This window comes from Entelurus aequoreus, linkage group LG01 (genome assembly GCF_033978785.1).
Source record: "Entelurus aequoreus isolate RoL-2023_Sb linkage group LG01, RoL_Eaeq_v1.1, whole genome shotgun sequence".
Classification (NCBI taxonomy): Eukaryota; Metazoa; Chordata; class Actinopteri; order Syngnathiformes; family Syngnathidae; genus Entelurus; species Entelurus aequoreus.
The window spans coordinates 39818301-39840065 of record NC_084731.1 but is presented as its reverse complement, the minus strand read 5'-3'; the positions used below and the strand labels follow the sequence as shown (position 1 = coordinate 39840065).

The window sequence follows — 21765 nt, the reverse complement described above, 5'->3', positions numbered from 1 at the left end:
CCTGGACTGTTTGAAATGCAGAGAGTAGCGAGCTCTGCCTGTTCGTTTCGGGTCCTCCGCTCCGCTCCCTCCCCGCCTGCGCAGACATCTTTACAGGGCTAGCAAAGAGCGACTGCGCAGGCGCAAAGTCTGACCCACTTCCTGTTCTAATATGTCACGTTGGCGTCGCCATATTGGGCAGGTCTGGACTTGATGATGACTTTAGAATTAATACGTTAAGAATCACAGCACCCACAATTATATCGTTTATTTCTATAGTATATTTCGTCAATTTTATTGAGATATACTGAAATATAAAATGCACCAAGTATTTTGCATGATTCATTTATATTTGCATTTCCAGACAGATAGTAGAGTACATTTACATATTTTCATTAATTTATTACAATGAAAGCTATTCGGCTTGTAAACGTTAAGTTTTTATAGCTGACATAAATAAAGACTTCAAATAAGTCAACTAATTAACACAAACTAGTTGATTAGTGACACTGTTAATTTCTAAAATGTTTTCTCAAAAATAAGTGAAATTAGTATAAAAAGTCCAAAATAGGATATGAGGTCAGGAGGTTGAATGATTATAGGTGAAACGTTGCAGAGCTCTGCTGCTGGAGCACCAGGTCGACGGCAGCTTCCACATCTTCCACCACGAAGCTCGGCTCCATTAGGTCCGCTTCCATAACGGTGTCCCTGTGACCGTAAAAGTTGGACTGGCCATTATCGTACCTTTCCTGGCCGGGCGCAGACGACCGAGCTGGGCTATAGACACCTGTGCACACCTGTGGACAAGAACCTCGTCAGCACTTGATTCCGTCACAAGGACATGTCGTGTCTCCACTTACTAGTATGGAGCGACACTGAGCAGCCGCGAGCGCTAGGTCCTCCTCCACGGCCGTCGTCATCTGACTTCCTGTGCTCTGAGCAAACATCCTGGCGGGGGGCATCATGGCCGCGTGCTGCTGAGCAAGGCACCGATTGTAAAGGTTGGCGCCATAAACGTCTGTCATTAGGTTGTCACTGCAAGACACCCAGACAAGTCTACATGTGTTGGACTTTGTGTTTCACTGCAGTTCCCGTTTTGTCAACGCGTCATGACACCCTACCCAATGGCGTAAATGGTGGCCAGTTTGTGGTTCTGGTTTTGCAGTCTCAGTACGTGCTCGGCGTACTGATATGTTAGCAGACCGGGTTTACCCAGAAGCGCCTGGTACTGCAGCTCTCGTCCCGTCAGCTTTTTGTAGACAGACTCCAGACACAGCATGAACATTCCGTGACCGAACCTGTGGCAAGACAAGAAGTCAAAGCGGTCCATTATGATAACATTAGCTGGAACTGGACAGGCATGTATTACTCAATGACACTAATTACCGTGGAGATGGCGCCTCAGCCATCCACACCAGGTCCATGTTACATGCAAGCACCGGCAGCTGGGTCGACAGCTGTGTCTTGTAAGCGAAACCAGGACTTCCATTGGTCAGAAGGACGTCCACTAGCAGCTGCAGGTTGGTCTCCCATCGGACCGGCTCGCCAAACAGGACCACGGCTGCACAGCCACAGGATTTGTTTCCATATTTATCGCCTCATTGGCCACATGTAAACATCATCAATGTGTTTTTTACCTTCAATTTGAGGGAACTTCTGCAGAGGAGTGGCCTGAAACGCAAAACAAGTTTACTCTCTTGCAAAGATATAAACAACAGTCCATAGTCTTAATGTTTTCTGTATTGCAGGGGTCTGCAACCCAAAATGTTGAAAGAGCCAAATTGGACCAAAAAGACAAAAATAAAATCTGTGGTGCCGCAAAAAATTAAAAGCCTTAAATAAGTGTTATAATAAAGGCAACACATGATGTAAGTGTCTATATTAGCTGTATTAGCCTACTATCAAAGGCTGACGCAACTCTCCGTTGACAGAAATGTATTTACATTTTTATTCAACACATTTTTGCAACATTTGAAATCATTAGTAAAATGGAGGCTTCTCACAAGATGATAACTTCTGGAAATTACTGGCTCAGAATGGCCAAAGGTATAGATGTGTGTGTCCATTTTTAAGGAAACGGCAGGCTGTCTTCCTCTAATGGATTTATTACAATCTTTGCAAGCTGGGTAACGTTTGCTGTGGTCTGGAACAACATGGCACACTATCAACTATCAGAAATGCAGGCAATATTACATACAGATGTGTCATGAGACATGCAAATATAAATTAAATACACAGTGGACATAAGTAAAGGAAATTGAATTAGCTCAAATATATCTACAAACGAGGCATAATGACGCAATATGTACATACAGCTAGCCTAATAGCATGTTAGCATTGATTAGCTTGCAGTCATGCAGTGACCAAATATGCCTGATTAGCACTCCAGCAAATCAATAAAATCAACAAAGCTCACCTTTGTGCATTCACGCACAGCATAAAACTTTTGGTGGACAAAATGAGACAAAGAAGGAGTGGCATAAAACACGTCTTTCTGTCGCAGCATCGGAGAAAGTTGTACATGTAAAAAAACTACGATGAGTTTAAGGAACGCTGAAATTAGTAGGACAAAACGGTGCTTGCCAAATACTCTCATCAGTGAGCATGTTTAATATAAACAGTGGGATTTCTAACAATTAGGAATGTTTGTGTCCTGTTTGTTTTCCTACAGAAAATATACTAAAACAAAAAATATATATATCTTTTAATCTTTTTCCATTTTCACACATCTCTGGAAGAGGTCCAGGGAGCCACTAGGGCGGCGCTAAAGATGCGGCTCTAGAGCCGCGGGTTACTGACCCCCGCTTCATTGTAACAGAGAGAGACTGAGTGTATACAAAGTAACATTAATAAATAGTGCTGGCTAAATCCGGGCTTTATAGAGAGTTTAGTACTTTATTCAACTTGAATTAGATGCGTGTTTTGTACTAAAATGAACTAATACAACACTTTAGCGCAAAATAACAAATGTAACAATCAAATCATATTTTTTTTTGTAAAATGTATGTACGACTGATTACAAGCCCAGTACTGGTAACCCAGGGTGCCTCTGTGGACAATACCAAAATGGGGTTATCAGTGACCGCGCAGGAATGGGCTTGGAATAAGTTTGTGGGGCCGGTCCTGCCCTGCTTCAAAAAGGCCACCATATCAAGGACTATATACTTATAGATTCTAATACTAATATGTTCCCCACTGTATCTACAGCGACCATGTTTATAGCTTGTACTCAGTGCCTTTCTTTCACATTTAATTACAGTTTAAAGTTTGTTGCACATGCAGTTAAAGCTATGGAGCAGACATACGGAGGGTGTGGGTCTCCGGTTGTGGTCCACCATGTCCAACAGGGGGTGATGTTCTCTAAGCTGCTCAATGCTGATGACCTTCTTGAAACCCAAACTGAGCTTAGGTCAGGACAAAAACACCAACGTATAACACCTTCAACAAGTCAAACATTAAGGATACGTGCTGGCGATGTCTACAACAGGTCCTTGTCCCGAGACCAGGACACATTTATCATGGAAGCTCCTCAACATTTCCAAGGGACTGTAGGACAGAACTACCTGTTCTGGGGCAATCTAAAGAGAGACATAGAGAGTGGTCACATGGTGTCACTCTTTGTCCAATCACGAACCAGAAAAAACAGTCATCCAATGAATCCTAGTCTAAGTGTCCCACCTGAACGTCCAGCAGGCGAGACAGCTGCTGCGCCTTGTGTTGTCTCTGACAGCTTCCTGCATTGGTGACGAACACTACGGGAAACAGGAAGTTGTTGTTCTGGTCCAGAAGTTTCCTGAAGGCCCGTCTCGCTGCGGGGATGAGAGAACCTCCACGGACCAAAACGCCATCCACATCAAAGAGGAGTCCCGCCCGCTGGACATTGTAGAGCAGGGATGTCAAACTCGTTTTCATTGAGGGCCACATCGCAGTTATGGCTGCCATCAGAGGGCCGTTTGTAACAGCGAATAATGTACGAATTTGCCTCTGGATTTTGCTTTTAACTACTGTATCTAAATTGTTTTAAGTAAACTGTCGATTTTACAGTAAAAACTTTACATTTACAAAATTTTACTGTAAAATATAGTGGTTTTTTTCTCCATTTTTTACAACATTTTACGGTAAATGGAAAAATAGTACCACTGTTTTTTGGGGGGGGTGTCACGGAAAAATCTGGCAGATTAGTTGCCAGAATTTTTGTGTTAAATTTACATTGGTTTTTACAACATTATATTGTTAATGGCAAAACAGTACAAGTTCTTTTTTTATTCTGGCAATTTAGCTGCCAGTTTTTCTACCGTAAAAACAAATGTACCGTCTTCCCATTTACGGTAATACACCGTTAAAAACAACAATCGTAGATTTTACAGTCAAAAATTGGCAGCTCAGTCAACAACATTTTTATGCAAAAAACAGTAGTAGTTGTTTTCAATTTACAGTAATATGCTCTAAAGAACAACGTAAAATTTATTGTCATTTGTATTAATTGGATGGGTAGTTTGCTGTAAAGTTAAGTATTTTTATTTAGACAAAAACATGTTTGTAAAGTATGATAATATACTGTAATATTTGTTGCAATATTGGATACTATTAAAGTTTAAAAGGTATGCACTTTCAAGCAGTACATATATTTTGTCTGTCAAAATGAAAACAATCCATTACATTTAGTGAGAAAATATTAAGTACTTTATTGACACACTTCCAGGTGTTTGCGGGCCAGATAAAATTATGTCGCGGGCCAGATCTGGCCCCCGGGCCTTGAGTTTGACACATGTGTTGTAGAGTGAGGACATGATGAGCACCAGACAGTGAACATTATTCATTAATCATGAAGTGTACAAAAATATGCACTTGGAAGTTACAAGCAGCCTTACAGCAGACCTGCCCAGTTGGCTTCTGTCTTCAAATCAAACTTTTCATAAAAAAATAAATAAATGCTGATCTCATAAAAAACATGAAGAGGAGTAAAGGATGGACATGAAAATTACAAGCATCCTTTCCGTCTCAGCTTCTGTCTTTTAATCAAATTTGTAATTTGAAAAATGCTCAACTAATAACATAAAGGACAGGGATGGACATGAAAGTCACAATCATCCCAGCAGACCCGTCTAGTCAGAGTTGGCTTCTGTCTTCCAATCAAACTTTTCATTTGAAGAAAATGCTCATCTCTTGGAAACATGAAGGGTGAGGATTAACATTGAAGTCAGATGCATCCTTATAGCAGACCTGTTTATTCTGCTTTGGTCTCCAAATTATACCTTTCATTTAAAAAAGCTCATCTCCTGAAAACATGATGGGTAGAAAAAGATGAGCATGGATGTCACTTGCAGCAGACCCATCTAGTCGGCTTCTGTCTTCAAATCAAACGTTTTATCTAAAAAAAAATGCTCAACTAATGACAACATGAAGGAAAAAGATCGACATGAAAATCACAAGAATGCCAGCAGACCCGTCTTTTGTCTTTAAATAACATTTTTAATTAGAAAAATTAAGTGGAGAATATGATGCACATGGAATGATGCTTTCAGCATACCCATCTAGTAAGAAGTGTTTCTCCCTATACGCGACCTCGAGCAGCGGCTTTAAATCCCACTAAAGGCGCCTCAAACACTGACATGAGCTATTTGTTTACATGTGAGGGCCCCCAAGAGGCCCCCAGGTTAAATGCTGCTTAGGGCCCCAAGACATCCAGAACCACTTGTCTTAAAATTCAACCTTTCAGGACTCATTATATATGTATATATTATATAAAAATATAATATCATATAATATATCAATATATCGTATACTGTATATATAATATGTAAATATTACATATATGTTATATTTTATATTGCTACTACGGTACATTTTTAGTCTACTTTATACCTGCATAATCCTTTCCATCCTTACACTTTCCATCCTTAGTAACTGAGCTACTGTGTGGAACCATTTCCCTTGTGGATCATTAAAGTTTGTCTAAGTCTAAGTCTAAGTCTAATTAGTGCGTTAACATCCATGAGATAAAAAGATGAAAGTACAACCAACATGACAAACACTGACCTGTCTGCTGGCGGCACAGCGAGATGAGGACCTGAGCCCCTGCTGCAGACGTGCACACCACATGACATCTGGCTGTCACAATGGCTGCGTGCTGCTCTTATGACAGCTGGAGTGTGACAACATTTGTGGGCGGAGCTTTGAGCGCTTGACCGGTACACGGACGCATGGAAGACGTTGGTATGTTGACGTTCCCGGCCAATTAGCGAGTGGCGAGCAATAGCCACTGGCAAACTATCAAGGGATAGGTCCTGCCCAATGACAGGTGTGTTTCCGTCTGCAGGTCAGTGAGGCCATGCCAGTTAGCAACATGCTATCCCGACTTAGACACAACTTGCAGTCATGAATAACTGTTTTTCATTCTGGCCATCGGCTAACACGAGCTAACGGAAACACAACGTAAAGTCCAAACCGGACTAACAATGCGGCCACCGTGTTTCCAAAGTGTGCTGCCTGACATTCTTAGCGGCGCATCACACAGACACACACTTGTGTGCTGATTAAATACGGCTGAGGGCACTTTGCGCTCACATGAGGTCACATGCGGCGTTCGGCCACTCGTCACATGCTGCAGACTGCTGCAAACAATCAACCAATCAGCTCCCACATTGAAGACACATGATGCACATGCACAGCAAAGAACTTTAGCGTGGACCCAAAACCACACAGAACGATGCCTGGCTGCTCTGTGCTTACTAACACTGAAACTACGCCATGTCTCCCCATCCCTGTGGTAACCACATTTGCATGTGTGATACCCTATATTGCCAAAAGTATTTGGCCACCCGCCTTGACTCACATATGTACTTGAAGATCGATCCCATTCCTAACCCACAGGGTTCAATATGATGTCGGTCCACCTTTTGCAGTTATTACAGCTTCAACTCTTCTGAGAAGGCTGTCCACAAGGTTGCAGAGTGTGTTTATAGGAATTTTCCACCATTCTTCCAAAAGCGCATTAGTGAGGTCACACACTGATGTTGGTCGAGAAGGCCTGGCTCTCAGTCTCCGTTCTAATTTATCCCAAAGGTGTTGCTATCAGGTTCAGGTCAGAACTCTGTGCAGGCCAATCAAGTTCATCCACACCAGACTCTTTTTATTTATTTATTTATTTTTGTCATTAAAAAATACAATCATGTGTGCTTACGGACTGTATCCCTGCTGACTGTATTGATCTATATTGATATATAATGTAGGAACCAGAAATATTAATAACAGAAAGAAACAACCCTTTTGTGCGAATGAGTGTGAATGAGCGTAAATGGGGGAGGGAGTTTTTTTGGGTTGGTGCACTAATTGTAAGTGTATCTTGTGTTTTTTATGCTGATTTAATTTTTTTTTTTAAATAAAAAAATAAATAATATATATATATATATATATATATTATTTTTTTTATTTTTTTATTTTTATTTTTTAAATTTTTTAATTTTTATTTATCAATCGCCTCGGGATCTTTCTGTGTGGAGTTTGCATGTTCTCCCCGTGACTGCGTGGGTTCCCTCCGGGTACTCCGGCTTCCTCCCACCTCCAAAGACATGCACCTGGGGATAGGTTGATTGGCAACACTAAATTGGCCCTAGTGTGTGAATGTGAGTGTGAATGTTGTCTGTCTATCTGTGCTGGCCCTGCGATGAGGTGGCGACTTGTCCAGGGTGTACCCCGCCTTCCGCCCGATTGTAGCTGAGATAGGCTCCAGCGCCCCCCGCGACCCCGAAGGGAATAAGCGGTAGAAAATGGATGGATGGATATATATATATTTTAATTTTTAAATTTTTTTTATTTCTTGTGCGGCCCGGTACCAATCGATCCACGGACCGGTACCGGGCCGCAGCCCGGTGGTTGGGGACCACTGTCCTGGAGCATTCAAAGTTCCTTTTACTGGAACTAAGGGGCAAAGCCCAACTCCTGAAAAACAACCCCACACCATAATTCCTCCTCCACTAAATTTCATACACGGCACAAAATCACTGAGCGCCTGAGAGCAGCCCATTCTTTCACAAATGTTTGTAGAACCAGTCTCCATGCCTAAGTGTTTGATTTTGTACAGGCCAAGTGATTAGGACACCGGATTCTGATCATTTGGATGGGTGGCCAAATACTTTTAGCAATGGAGTGTATTAGTGAAGCACACAAGGAATTATGGGATATGGCGGCCTAGATCATATGTGAAGGAGAACATATGGTGTAAGTCCTAAGATGGTTCCCCGGGGCCGGCCTGTAGCATAATTACTCTAAGGCCAAAACCACCTGAAGATTATTTTTTTCAATTTAAATTCATCAGTTACAAAACATGACGTCATAAAAGTTAAGATAAAATCAATTATGAATCAAACTAGGAATGCACATGCACACCTTTGCAAAAATGCAAAATGGTTCCTTCGGTAAGAAACTCCCATCACTGTTCACTCGACACAGACGTTAGAAGGTCATCAAAGCTCACATTGATGCTTTCACACACAGCGCCAACATTTGGGCACCAGGATGAGGGGATAGCAGAAAGGTAAAAATATGATAAATCTATTTGTGGCAGCATCGGAGAAAGTTATGTTTAAAGGGAAACTGCACTTTTTTGGAATTTTGCCTATCTTTCACAATCATTTTGAGAGACATGACAATTGATGGGTTTTTTTCTGTATTCCAAAAATAATTAAATGCGATCAAAAGTCCACTTACAATAGAGCCTATGGGAACCATTCAATTCTGTCTATAAAGCCCCCCCAAAAAAATTCAAACACTTCCATTAGGGTTTTATATATGATGTAAGTATATATGTAAGGTAGTAACGGGCACATATATAATAACATTTAATATTTACGTATTTTGATCATTTTAAGCATACAGGGTGCATTAATTTAAAAAACGCATCACAACCTTTGCTTTTTTTTTTTCTTCATCACTGATGTCTACTCACTACAGACTTTATGAGAGCCAACAAACATGATAAAACATCACTTAATGTACAATGTCTGCTGTCATTAGGACGCCGACTGCTAGGATGTTCATATATTCCCATTTAGATGAAAAATGTCTCATAATCCTCGTGAATAAACAGGGCGGGGTGTGGTGGGTGACCCAAGCGTCTCTTTAGTGTCGTTCTCGCCAGTTCCATGTCCTTAACGGCTGTCAAAGTGTACCAACTTGTCAGGTTATATCCTCAGCCATCTATTTTTCAGGTGAGATGCAGGATTTATGATCTACAAAAAACTTCCAAGGAGCAGGGAAGCGAGGAAGCAGCAGCCCACTCGATGATGTAAACATAGGCACACACTGTAGTGATCACGTCGCTGTTATAAATAGATCGTCTGCATTAGCGTTTATAATAACAATATCAGTAATAATTGATTAACATACAAGTCACGAAATGTAAATAGTGTCTTGTTGCCGTTTTTTGAATGGTTATTTATTAGATTTTATGAGCGGAATAGAGGACCTCTCATTGGCTCCGCTGTAAGCAGACCCTTAGTTTTGTTTATTTAATATTTAGAAGGCATTAGAAAAATGCATTTTTTAAAAATCCATGCGTCGTCATCTTTCATAAAGATCGTGAATAATTGGCAAAATTCCAAAAAAGTGCAGTTCCCCATTAAGTTTCACTTTTGTGTCTAATTGCACAATAATTGTGGTGTATTCAAGAACCCTTGATAAAGTTCAAAATACAGGCGTAACTAGTTTTTAAAGATTGTGAGACCTATCTGCCAGTAGATGCACTAAAACAAAATAATCATAATAGTTAGAATATTGATGTGTTATTATGATTATTATTATCCACTGATGATTTGTTCTTTTCCTCTTTGCTCTATTCACCACTGCACTATTATTTATTAGCCTTGCACATACTAATAATGTAAGTACTTGTTTAGATGTTTAGTTAATTCCATCCATCCATCTTCTTCTGCTTATTTGAGGTCGGTTCACGGGGGCAGAAGCCAAAGCACTGAAGCCCAGACTTCCCTCTCCCCAGCCACCTCGTTTAGCTCTTCCCGGGGGATCCTGAGGCGTTCTCAGGCCAGCTGGAACACATAGTCCACCAAACGTGTCCTGGGTCTTCCCCATAGCCTCCTACCGGCCGGACAAGCCCCAAACACCTCTCCGGTGAGGCGTCCGGTGGGCATCCTGATCAAATGCCCGAACCACCTCACCTGGCTCCTCTCAATGTGGAAGAGCAGCTGAGCTCCTGTGGAATGACAGAGCTTCCCACCCTATCTCTAAGGGAGAGCCCCGCCGCCCGATGGAGGGGCCGCCTTTACCCGTCATCTTTTCCTTTCGGTCAAATCTCAAAGCTTTTTAGTTAATTTGACACAAATCAACTATCAAAAGGAAACTTGACGTGTGTAAAATCATATTTGAGTGAATAATGACAGGTTGCTCATTGTTTGTATGTTCATACAAACCCCATGATGTTTGTATATTGAGACTACATTTTGTATACTTTACATCACGCTCTGAAGACTGCAGCATTACTCTATGATGTATTTGTTTCGCCTCATCTGTGTATTTATTTTTTTGATTGATTGGAACTTTTATTAGTAGATTGCACAGTACAGTACATATTCCGTACAATTGACCACTAAATGGTAACACCCGAATAAGTTTTTCAACTTGTTTAAGTCCACGTTAATCAATTCATGGTCACCTAATAACCTCTCCACGCAGGATTGGGAGGGGCGGGGGGGCAGAGCAGAAAAGAGACGGCAGATCAACTGGTCTAAAATGTGGGTCTATTTAAAGGCTGGGTATACAAATGAGTTTTAAGATGGGACTTAAAGGCCTACTGAAATGAAATGTTTTTATTTAAACAGGGATAGCAGATCCATTCTATATGTCATACTTGATCATTTCGCGATATTGCCATATTTTTGCTGAAAGGATTTAGTAGAGAACATCGACGATAAAGTTCGCAACTTTTGGTCGCTGATAAAAAAAGCCTTGCCTGTACCGGAAGTAGCGTGACGTCGCAGGTTGAAAGGCTCCTCACATTTTCCCATTGTTTACACCAGCAGCGAGAGCGATTCGGACCGAGAAAGCGACGATTACCCCATTAATTTGAGCGAGGATGAAAGATTCGTGGATGAGGAACGTGAGAGTGAAGGACTAGAGTGCAGTGCAGGACGTATCTTTTTTCGCTATGACCGTAACTTAGGTAAAAGGGCTCATTGGATTCCACACTTTCTCCTTTTTCTATTGTGGATCACGTATTTGTATTTTAAACCACCTCGGATACTATATCCTCTTGAAAATGAGAGTCGAGAACGCGAAATGGACATTCACAGTGACTTTTATCTCCACGACAATACATCGGTGAAGCACTTTAGCTACGGAGCTAACGGGATAGCATCGTGCTTAAATGCAGATAGTAACAAAATAAATAAGCCCCTGACTGGAAGGATAGACAGAAGATCAACAATACTACTATCAGGATACACCGAACCAAACACTGGACCTGTAACTACACGGTTAATGCTGTGCCGCCTGTCGAAGCCTAGCAATGCTGTTGCTAACGACGCCATTGAAGCTAACTTAGCTACGGGACCTCATCAGAGCTATGCTAAAAACATTAGCGCTCCACCTACGCCAGACCTCATCTGCTCATCAACACCCATGCTCACCTGCTTTCCAGCGATCGACGGCGCGACTAAGGACTTCACCCGATCATCGATGCGGTCGGTGGCTAGCGTCGGATAGCGCGTCTGCTATCCAAGTCAAAGTCCTCCTGGTTGTGTTGCTGCAGCCAGCCGCTAATACACCGATCCCACCTACAGCTTTCTTCTTTGCAGTCTCCATTGTTCATTAAACAAATTGCAAAAGATTCACCAACACAGATGTCCAGAATACTGTGGAATTTTGCGATGAAAACAGAGCTGTTTGTATTGGGATACAATGTGTCCGAATACTTCCGTTTCAACCATCGACGTCACGCGCAAACGTCATCATACATAGACGTTTTCAACCGGAAGTTTCCCGGGAAATTTAAAATTGCACTTTATAAGTTAACCCGGCCGTATTGGCATTTGTTGCAATGTTAAGATTTCATCATTGATATATAAACTATCCGACTGCATGGTCGGTAGTAGTGGGTTTCAGTAGGCCTTTAAATGCTTCTACTGAGGTAGCATCTCTAACTGTTACCGGGAGGGCATTCCAGAGTACTGGTGCCTAAATAGAAAACGCCCTAAAGCCTGCAGACTTTTTTTGGGCTCTGGGAATCATTAATAAGCCGGAGTTCTTTGAACGCAGATTTCTAGCCGGTATGGTACAATACAATCAGCAAGATAGGATGGAGCTAGACCGTGTAAAATTTTATACGTAAGTAGTAAAACCTTAAAGTCGCATCTTAAGTGCACAGGAAGCCAGTGCAGGTGAGCCAATATAGGCATAATATGATCAAACTTTCTTGTTCTTGTCAAAAGTCTAGCAGCCACATTTTGTACCAACTGTAATCTTTTAATGCTAAACATAGGGAGGCCCGAAATTAATACTTGACAGTAATCGAGACGAGACGTAACGAATGCATGAATAATGATCTCAGTGTCGGTGGTGGACAAAATGCAACACATTTTAGCGATATTACGGAGATGACAGAAGGCGTTTTAGTAACACTCTTAATATCCCGGGCGCGGCGCCGCTGCTGCCCACTGCTCCCCAAGGGGATGGGTCAAATGCAGAGGACAAATTTCACCACATCTAGTGTGTGTGTGACAATCATTGGTACTTTAATCTTAATCTTAATGTGACTCAAATGAGAGAGCTGGGTCGAAGATAATACCCAGATTCTTTACCGAGTCGCTTGGTGTAATTGTTTGGTTGTCAAATGTTAAGGTGGTTTTATTAAATTGGTGCTGGTGTCTAACAGGACTGATAATCAGCATTTACGTTTTCTTAGCGTTGAGTTGCAAAAAGTTGCTGGACATCCTTTGTTTAATTTCATTTAGACACTCCTCCAGGTGATACAATCTGGCGTGTTGGTCAGCTTTAGGGGCATGTAGAGTTGGTTGTCATCAGCAGAACAGTGAAAGCTAACACCATATTTGTGTATGATGTCACTTAGCGGCAGCATGTAGATGCTGAAGAGTGCAGGGCCAAGAACCGAACCCTGGGGAATTCCACACGTTACCTTAACATACTCCGAGGTCACATTGTTATGGGAAAGTAGTAGTACTAGCAACTAGATGAAATCAAACCAATTAGAATGTGCTGTTCAGTATCGTGGCCATTGGTTGGCTCAGCCGCAGGCAGCATTTCTATATTGGATTAAAGGCATGTAAAGTTGACTAAAGTGTATTATTTAATGTGTAGAGGGCCCTCACAATGTTAGAAATGTATTTAGAAAAACAGGTTTTTAAGCTATAGCTTTGAAAATATTTGATTTCTAATGAATGATTCCTACTTTGGGGAAATGTGGTCACATCGGTCAGGCCTGGAATTAATTAACAGGGATAAACGACGGAGGACTGTACCTGGCTTTTAGCGCTGGAATTGCCATGGAAAACCTGATGTAACATTTTGCAAAAATGGTAATAAGCCACTGAATAAATACAAATTTACCTCGCCACTTTCCATTAAGTACATTTTTCATGATAAAATTACAAAATGCTTCACGTTTTTTAAAATCTAACTTGCAATTGATTTGATATATGAATTGTGCTTTAAAACTTTTGTGGAAAATTGTTCAATCAATTATAATTTTTGTTTAGAGCAAAATAGCCGATGCAACGTAATTAAAACATAAATTTGCAAACCTTCCTGACATGTCTCCGACCAGGAATCAAACATAGTAGGACCAGCACTCACGCTGGTTACGTTTGCTGTAAGATTTTACATAAAGCGCCCTGTCAAACATTGAACATGCACTTTCTCACAGCGCATAATCTGCGGATAAGGAGGGGCGGCCCTGTTTAAGAGGGCATAAGTGTTTGTGTGTGAGAAAGCTGTGTGGAGATTACAAAGACTCTAATTGCATATATCAGTGGTGTCCAAACCACGGCCCACGGACCAAGTGTGGCTCGTCAGCGTCTTCAATTTGACCCACGAGACGTCATGAGTTCAATTAAGCATTGCATGGGTGTGCTTTCAAATCCTAAATACGAGGCGGTTTCTGAATGCTGCAGATTTGTTGCCATCTTGTAGAGCAGGGGTCACCAACCTTTTTGAAACCAAGGGCTACTTCTTGGGTACTGATTAATGCGAAGGGCTACCAGTTAGATACACACTTAAATAAATTGCCAGAAGTAGCCAATTTGCTCAATTGACCTTTAACTCTGTTATTATTAATAATTAATTATATTTATCTTTGTGGAAACACTGATCATCTTAATGATTTCTCACAATAAATATATATAGAAACAGATAAATATCAATATGCAACACTTTATTTTTATATTTTCTCTAAGTGCCTCATTTTTCAAATTGAACATTTTCAAATGATCACTTCTAAGACAGTCTTGTGAAATCACAATATCCCATTTTAACTAGCTAGCCACTAACATTTTTTAACAAATCATGAATTACTTTGCACCATGTTTGTACAAATAATAACTCATGTAAAATACAAAAGTAAACTCTCAAATTTTTATCATGTCACACTTTGAACTGGACACCAAATCTGTTATCTGTTTCTTTGTCAGTTAGTGGGAAGCCTGGCATTGCATGCTGTTAACTAGTGTGTTGTACTCTGGTGTGTAACTTGACACTGCAACTCTGAGTGAGTTTTGCAGATGTGCATCAGTGAGGCGTGTTCTGTGTTTGTTCTTGATGAAGTTCATGTCAGAAAAGTCTGATTCACAAAGATAAGATTTTTCCTCATTTTTTGCGGAACCTTCTTAATCTTTTGGACATATTTTCACAGCAATCTGGCCTTAAGCTTAATTATGATAAATGTAAAATGTTAAGGATCGGAAATCTAAAGGGAACGTCCTTTCGAATGGAATGCAAAATGCCTGTTTTGTGGACAGATGGACCAGTTAACATACTTGGTGTTGTTGTCCCAGAAAATCTGGAAGATCTAGGCTCAGTAAATTATGATAATCGACTAAGAAAGCTGGACAAAATTATGCAATTATGGAAAGGGAAATCCCTAAACCTCTAATAAGAAATTCTAGTTGGCAAAAAGGAACTAAAATAAATAGAAAAATATATAATTTTTATTTAATAAAGAAATCTTTGAAGGCTGCCTCATACAACACAAATGGAAAATGGGAGGACTTTTTTGACTGCCCGTTGCCATGGGATGCCATATTCAAACTAATCTATAAAACCACTATCGATGTGCAAAATCGTTATTTTCAAATTAAAATTATTTATAACTTCTTACCCACAGGGAAAATGTTAAAATTATGAAATATGACAGAGTCAGATGATTGCCAATTTTGTTGTCAGGAGCCTGAATCCACCCTGCATTTGTTTTGGTATTGTCATATTGTGTCTTTGTTTTGGGTGGAAGTTGAAAAAATGTGTTTAAGGATTGGTTTGTTTATGAAGCTTAATGTGGTTTCTGTTATTTTAGGAGAGTTAATTGACAATCATGATTTAGTCAATTTAATTATAGTACTCGGTAAAATGTTTATTTTTAAGGCCAAAAACAGATATTCACTTAGTATTACTTTCTTTAAAACATTTATTCAGTATTTTCTAACTTTAGAAAGTTACATGGTTGAAAACGATAATGATGCCAAAAAACATTTAAAAAAAGATGAGAAGTCCTCAAAGGCTTATTTTGAAAGTATAATTATGTTTATAGATTATATGATATCTGTTGTTGTGTTCCCTAATTTGAGTGACCTGGACATAATCTGGAATGTACATAAATGCTTATTTTGAAAATGTAATTTTGTTTATAAATTATATGCAATCTGTTGTGTTCCCTAATTTTTTTCTGTGTACATGAATGAAGGTGTGTGTTGCTGAGTCCGACTTGGACATTATCTGGACTGGGCCTGGTTTAAAAAACCCTTTAAACAAATCTAATTTCATTGACAACCTGGTCTGTTGAAGATAAGGCCCTTTTTTAAAAAATAAAATAAAATAAGATAAATAAATTTAAAAAAAATTCTTGGATAAAAAAGAAAGTAAAACAATATAAAAATAATTACATAAAAAATAGTAATTAATGAAAATGTTAGTGGACCAGCAGCCTATACAATCATGTGTGCTTCAGGGACTGTGTCCCTTGCAGATGTGTTGTCTATGTTGTGGGAACCAGAATATTGGTAGCAGAAAGAAATAACCCCTTTTGTGTGAGTGGGTGTGGATGAGTGTGCATGGGGGAGGTTGTTTGGGTTGATGCACTGATTGAAAGTGTATCTTATGTCTTTTCTATGTAGATTTAATTTTTTTTTAAAAATAAAAAATAAATGTTTTTTTTTTTTTTTTTTTTTTTTTTTAATTTTTAAAAAAAAATTTTTTTTTTAGAACAGGCCCACGGGCGACTCATCTGGTCCTTACGGGTGACCCGCGGGCACCGCGTTGGTGACCCCTGTTGTAGAGAATGGGAGAAAATCAGATCAATGACCCTTGAACGTATTTTGGAACAATAGCACAGCATTTATTTATATGACACAATCCAAACAACCTTCCCTAGTCATGGTACCAAAAATAAAAAAATTAAAAATGCAACTAACATAAAGGTCAATACACACTGTCACACATAACACAACCTGATCACTGAACTTTGTATATATTATGAAAAACCATTAAAAAATGGTCTACACCTTTTTAAATCCATTCGAGTGCATAATGGGGAAAATGGGAAACACTCTCTCCACACTTATCCAAGTTTGGCACATTTAAGATGCTTGATATTTCTGATTGATTACAAAACTTTAAGAAAATTGTCACAGAAGTAAACAAGGTAGGAGTCGAACTTTCACATACTCTTAATATCCAATTATATTAATTATATATCCATTGTATATATATATATATATATATATATATATATATATATATATATATATATATATATATATATATATATATATATATATATATATATATATATATATATATATATATACATATATATATACATATATATGTATGTGTGTATATATATATATATATATATATATATATATATATATATATATATATATATATATATATATATATATATATATATATGTATATATATATGTATGTGTGTATATATATATATATATATATATATATATATATATATATATATATATATATATATATATATATATATATATATATATATATATATATATATATATATATATATATATACTGTATACAGTGTTTCCCATAAACTGCCAAGATACCTGTGGCGGTGGGGGCGTGGCTATGGGCGTGGTAACCGTGGCATCATCGAGTAATTTGCATAATTTACTACAATGATTTGATTTTCTCTAAAAAGGCTAAAAAAATGTATACTTACTAATTAATAATAACAGTTTTGTTTTAAACGTCCATCCATCCATCCATCCATTTTACAATATAATTACAACACTTTATGTACATATTTATATACAGATTTGAACAATAAGTTATTCACTGAAATATATTTATTAATTGTGGTTCTTACAAATATATATATATATACAAATCCGTGATCCACAATAGAAAAAGGAGAGAGTGTGGAATCCAATGAGCCAGCTTGTACCTAAGTTACGGTCAGAGCGAAAAAAGATATGTCTTGCACTGCATTCTAGTCCGTCACTCTAACGTTCCTCATCCACAAATCTTTCATCCTTGCTCAAATTAATGGGGTAATCGTCGCTTTCTCGGTCCGAATCGCTCTAGCTGCATTGAAAACAATGGGGAAATGTGAGGAGCCTTTCAACTGTTGACATCACGCTACTTCCGGTACAGGCAAGGCTTTTTTTATCAGCAACCAAAAGTTGCAACTTTATCGTCGATGTTCTCTACTAAATCCTTTCAGCAAAAATATGGCAATATCGCGAAATGATCAAGTATGACACATAGAATGGATCTGCTATCCCCGTTTAAATAAAAACATTTCATTTCAGTAGGCCTTGAAGTGGACAGCCGCGTGTGTGTGTCACTGATTTCTACAGTACTAATAGGTAAGAAAAGTGGATTTTTCACAATAGGGCCCTTTTAAAGGGAATGTACAAATAGAAAATATGCTTGGCATAAGGATAAAGGAAAAAATTGAAACCAGCACATGTACATCTATTTAACATATTTAGAATCCCGATTGTAGCTGAGATAGGCTCCAGCGCCCCCCGCGACCCCGAAGGGAATAAGCTGATGGATGGATGGAATCATATTCATAGGTTATATCCAGAAGATTTCTGTAATAGAATCATTGATAATAGATGACAGTAAATAAACAGAATGTAGGTCAATGTATGTGTGTACTGTATACGTATCATCATCGGCGGTCACTCGTGGTCGAGTATGACTGTCCTCCTTCCTGGTCCTTGTGGGTCTTCAGGTGGGCGTGGAGGCCGATTCTGGACCCGATTATTCTGGGGAAATGCGGACAAGGGAATGTAGTGGTGGTGGGTTTGGGTTGGGCCTGCTTGATGGATGCTCTCTCCTTTTTTAGTCTGCGCTTGTCTTGTGCAGCATGGCGGAGGTCGTCATTATATTGCGCGGCACCCTCACGGACAAGGTTTCTCCACATCGTTCTGTCTGTTGCCTTGATTTCCCAAGACTTAAGGTCTATGCGACACTTTGTCAGGTTTGCCTTGATGTTATCCTTAAATCTCTTCTTTTGACCTCCCGGGGCCCGTTTCCCTTCAACAAGCTGTGAATAAAGAACTTGTTTTGGGAGGCGAGAGTCAGGCATGCGGACTACATGGCCAGTCCATCTAAGTTGGTTTTGGGCAATCGTGGCAGTGATGGTGGGCAAGCCAGCCTCCTCCAGGACGCTGGTGTTGGTGCGTCGGTCCTCCCAGCTGATCCTGAGGATTTTTCTGAGACATCTATGATGGTAGGTCTCGAGTGCCTTTAAGTGCCTGCTGTAGGTGGTCCAGGCTTCTGACCGATACAGACGGGTGGGGAGCACGACTGCTTTGTAGACCAGGATTTTGGTCTTTGCTTGGAGGTCACGGTTCTCGAAGACTCGCTTCCTCAGCCTTGAGAAGGCCCCACTGGCACAGCTGAGGCGGTGGTGAATTTCATCGTCAATGACAGCTTTAGATGACAGGAGGCTCCCGAGATATTGGAAGTGGTCCACATTTTCCAGTCGGATTTTGTCAATTGAGAGGTTTGGGGGCAGGACAGGCGCACTACTGTTTGGTGGTGATTGGTGGAGGATTTGGGTTTTCTTTATATTGATGGCAAGACCAAGCTGTTTGTATGCCTTCGCAAAAGCAGACAGAGTGCACTGTAGGTCCTCTTCTGAGAGGGCTACGAGGGCATTATCGTCTGCATACTGCAGCTCCATGATGGATATGGTGGTGGTTTGACCTTTAGCCCTGAAACGGTTGATGTTGAGGAGTTGACCGTCGGTTCTGTACATTATTTTGACTCCCTGGGGCAGATGTATGTTTGTGAGATGGAGGATAGCAGCAACAAAGATGGAAAATAGTGTTGGAGCGATGACACATCCCTGTTTTACACCTGTGTCTACCCTAAAGGGTTCCGTTTCATCTCCACTGCCACTGAGCACTGTGGCTGACATGTTATCATGCAGTAGTCTCACTACCCGGATGTATTTGTCTGGGCAGCCAATCTTGGACAGATCCAGCCAAAGGGCCTGACGGTTAACCGAGTCGAAGGCTTTGGTGAGGTCTATGAAGGCCATGTATAATGATTGGTTTTGTTCCCGGCATTTTTCTTGCAGTTGTCGTGCGATGAAAATCATGTCTGTGGTGCCTCTGCTTGGGCGAAATCCACTCTGAGACTCAGGAAGCACGCTTTCTGACAGGGGGGTGAGTCTGTTGGCCAAAACCCGAGCGAGGGCTTTCCCTATGGTGGACAGGAGAGAGATGCCACGGTAATTCCCACAGTCTGCCTTGTCTGTGCAGGGATTTCCTCTTCTTCCCATATTTTGAGAAGCAGGATATGGATGTGCTTGGTAAGATCGGGTCCGCCTTTCTTCAGGACCTCTGCTGGAATGCCGTCGGGCCCAGCAGCCTTGTTGTTCCTCATCTTCCCAATGGCATCCTGCAGCTCATCCAAGGTAGGTGGTTCTCCCATGCTTTCATCTGTGGGTTGTTGTGGGAGTTGGTCAAGAGCCTCCATCTCAGGTATAGTGTCCCTGTTTAAGAGGTCCTCATAGTGTTCTTTCCACCTGTTTGAAATTGCGTCCTTGTCCTTCAGCAGCAGCAGACCATCCTTTGAGCGAAGGGGGGTTAGGCAGCGGTGGCTGGGACCATACACCACTCTTGTGGCATCGAAGAAGCCTCTCGTGTCTCCAGAGTCAGCAAGCTGCTCGATCTCCAGAGCCTTCTTTGTTCACCACTGGTTCTTCAGTTTCCTAACCTGTGTTTGGACAGCTGCCTTCGCTTTGGCGTGGGCTACTCTTTTCACTTTGCAGTGGATGTCGTTTTGCCAAGTGATGAAAGCTTGCCGCTTGTTGTCAATTAGTTGCTGGATCTCAGTGTCGTTCTCATCAAACCAGTCTTGATGTCTCCGCTTTTTGAGACCAAGGATATTTTTGCAGGATTTCATTATAGCAGTCGAAAGTGTGCTCCAGTGTGTTTCCGTATCCTCTGGGTACTGTGTGGGCAACGCTGCGCTAAAGGCCTCCTGCAGCTGTTGTTGGTAGGTGGTGTCACTCAACAGCTCGATGTTAATTCTTGGCTGGCACTGTCTTTTCTGCATCCGTCTTTTCCGCATTAAGCGGATGGACATGATGGAGCGAATGAGGCGGTGGTCGGTCCAGCAGTCGTCTGCACTGGTCATTGCTCTGGTGTTTAGGACGTCGCAACGGTCTTTAGAGCGGACAATGACATAGTCAATGAGATGCCACAGTTTGGAGCGAGGGTGCATCCATGATGTTTTGAACTTGGTTTTCTGACGGAAAAGTGTGTTGGTGATGACCAGGTTGTGCTCCGAGCACTTAGTTAGCAGTAGTGTGCCATTAGAGTTTGTATTTCCGACCCCTTCTCTCCCCAGCGTACCCCTCCATAGGTGGTGGTTTCGTCCCACTCTGGCGTTGAAGTCTCCGAGCAGGATTAACTTGTCCTCCTTGGGGACTTCAGATAGAACTTTGTCCAGGTCAGCATAAAAGGCCTCCTTAACTTCATCCTGTGCATCAAGGGTTGGTGCATAGGCACTAACGACCGTGGCCATATGACTGCTAGCAAGCATAAGGCGTAAGGTCATTAGGCGCTCGTTGATGCCCACAGGGAGTTCATGGAGGTGGTTGATGAGGCAGTTCTTAATAGCAAAACCCACACCGTGGATTCGTGGCTCATTTGCAGGCTTTCCTTTCCAGAAGAAAGTATATCCGCCTTTTTCTTCCTTCAGCTGCCCTTCGTCGGCCAGTCGGGTCTCGGAGAATGCTGCGATGTCGATCTGGAACTTCCTTAGCTCTCTGGAGATGATGGCAGTTCGCCTTTCAGGTCGATCGCTGGCTTGGTTGTCCGTGAGGGTTCGCACGTTCCAGGCACCAATGTGTAGTTTTTGTTTTCTTTGTTTTTGACCGCGTGGTGGTGATCCCTCTGGATGCGGTATTCCAGACAGGATATTGCGAGGCAGGCTATTTTTAGGGTACCTTTTCTAACCCTCTCCCCTACTGGGGTGAGCAGAGCGGATCCTGAGTAGGGCTGCTCAGTCATGGGTGCAGCTGCCGAGAAGCTCTTCTGCCTCAGT

At 41.0% G+C, this 21765-nt stretch overlaps 2 protein-coding genes across 4 annotated transcripts in view; both read right to left on the bottom strand.

Moving 5' to 3' along the window:
- LOC133652010 (mRNA (2'-O-methyladenosine-N(6)-)-methyltransferase-like) overlaps positions 1–129 on the bottom strand; it is a 35239-nt gene extending 35110 nt beyond the window's left edge. For 2 of the 3 annotated variants that reach the window (XM_062050318.1, XM_062050340.1), the window contains exon 1: positions 2–129. The gene's annotated coding sequence lies outside the window, so the exon portion shown is untranslated. The remainder of the gene's footprint in view (position 1) is intronic. The other variant, XM_062050333.1, reaches the window with a different exon arrangement.
- Positions 130–430: 301 nt separating this feature from the next.
- On the bottom strand, positions 431–19750 carry LOC133656970 (haloacid dehalogenase-like hydrolase domain-containing 5). Its single transcript, XM_062058235.1, has 11 exons — positions 19567–19750; positions 18987–19137; positions 18800–18905; positions 3658–3852; positions 3445–3557; positions 3285–3378; positions 1617–1650; positions 1366–1540; positions 1101–1277; positions 840–1014; positions 431–776 (listed from the first exon to the last, which is right to left on the bottom strand). Exons 1-11 carry the CDS (start codon positions 19748–19750, stop codon positions 576–578), a joined length of 1605 nt encoding a protein of 534 aa, XP_061914219.1. The 3' UTR covers positions 431–575.
- Between the last annotated feature and the right edge of the window lie 2015 nt (positions 19751–21765).

Excerpts from the sequence above, each read along its gene's own strand:
- LOC133656970 (XM_062058235.1), bottom strand. The coding sequence starts at position 19,750 with ATGGCCTTCATAGACCTCACCAAAGCCTTCGACTCGGTTAACCGTCAG. Across the intron at positions 3,558-3,657 it reads CTCGCCTGCTGGACGTTCAG|ATTGCCCCAGAACAGGTAGT; the intron begins GTGGGACACTTA and ends GTCTCTCTTTAG. Across the intron at positions 1,651-3,284 it reads ACCGGAGACCCACACCCTCC|GCCACTCCTCTGCAGAAGTT; the intron begins GTATGTCTGCTC and ends TTTGCGTTTCAG.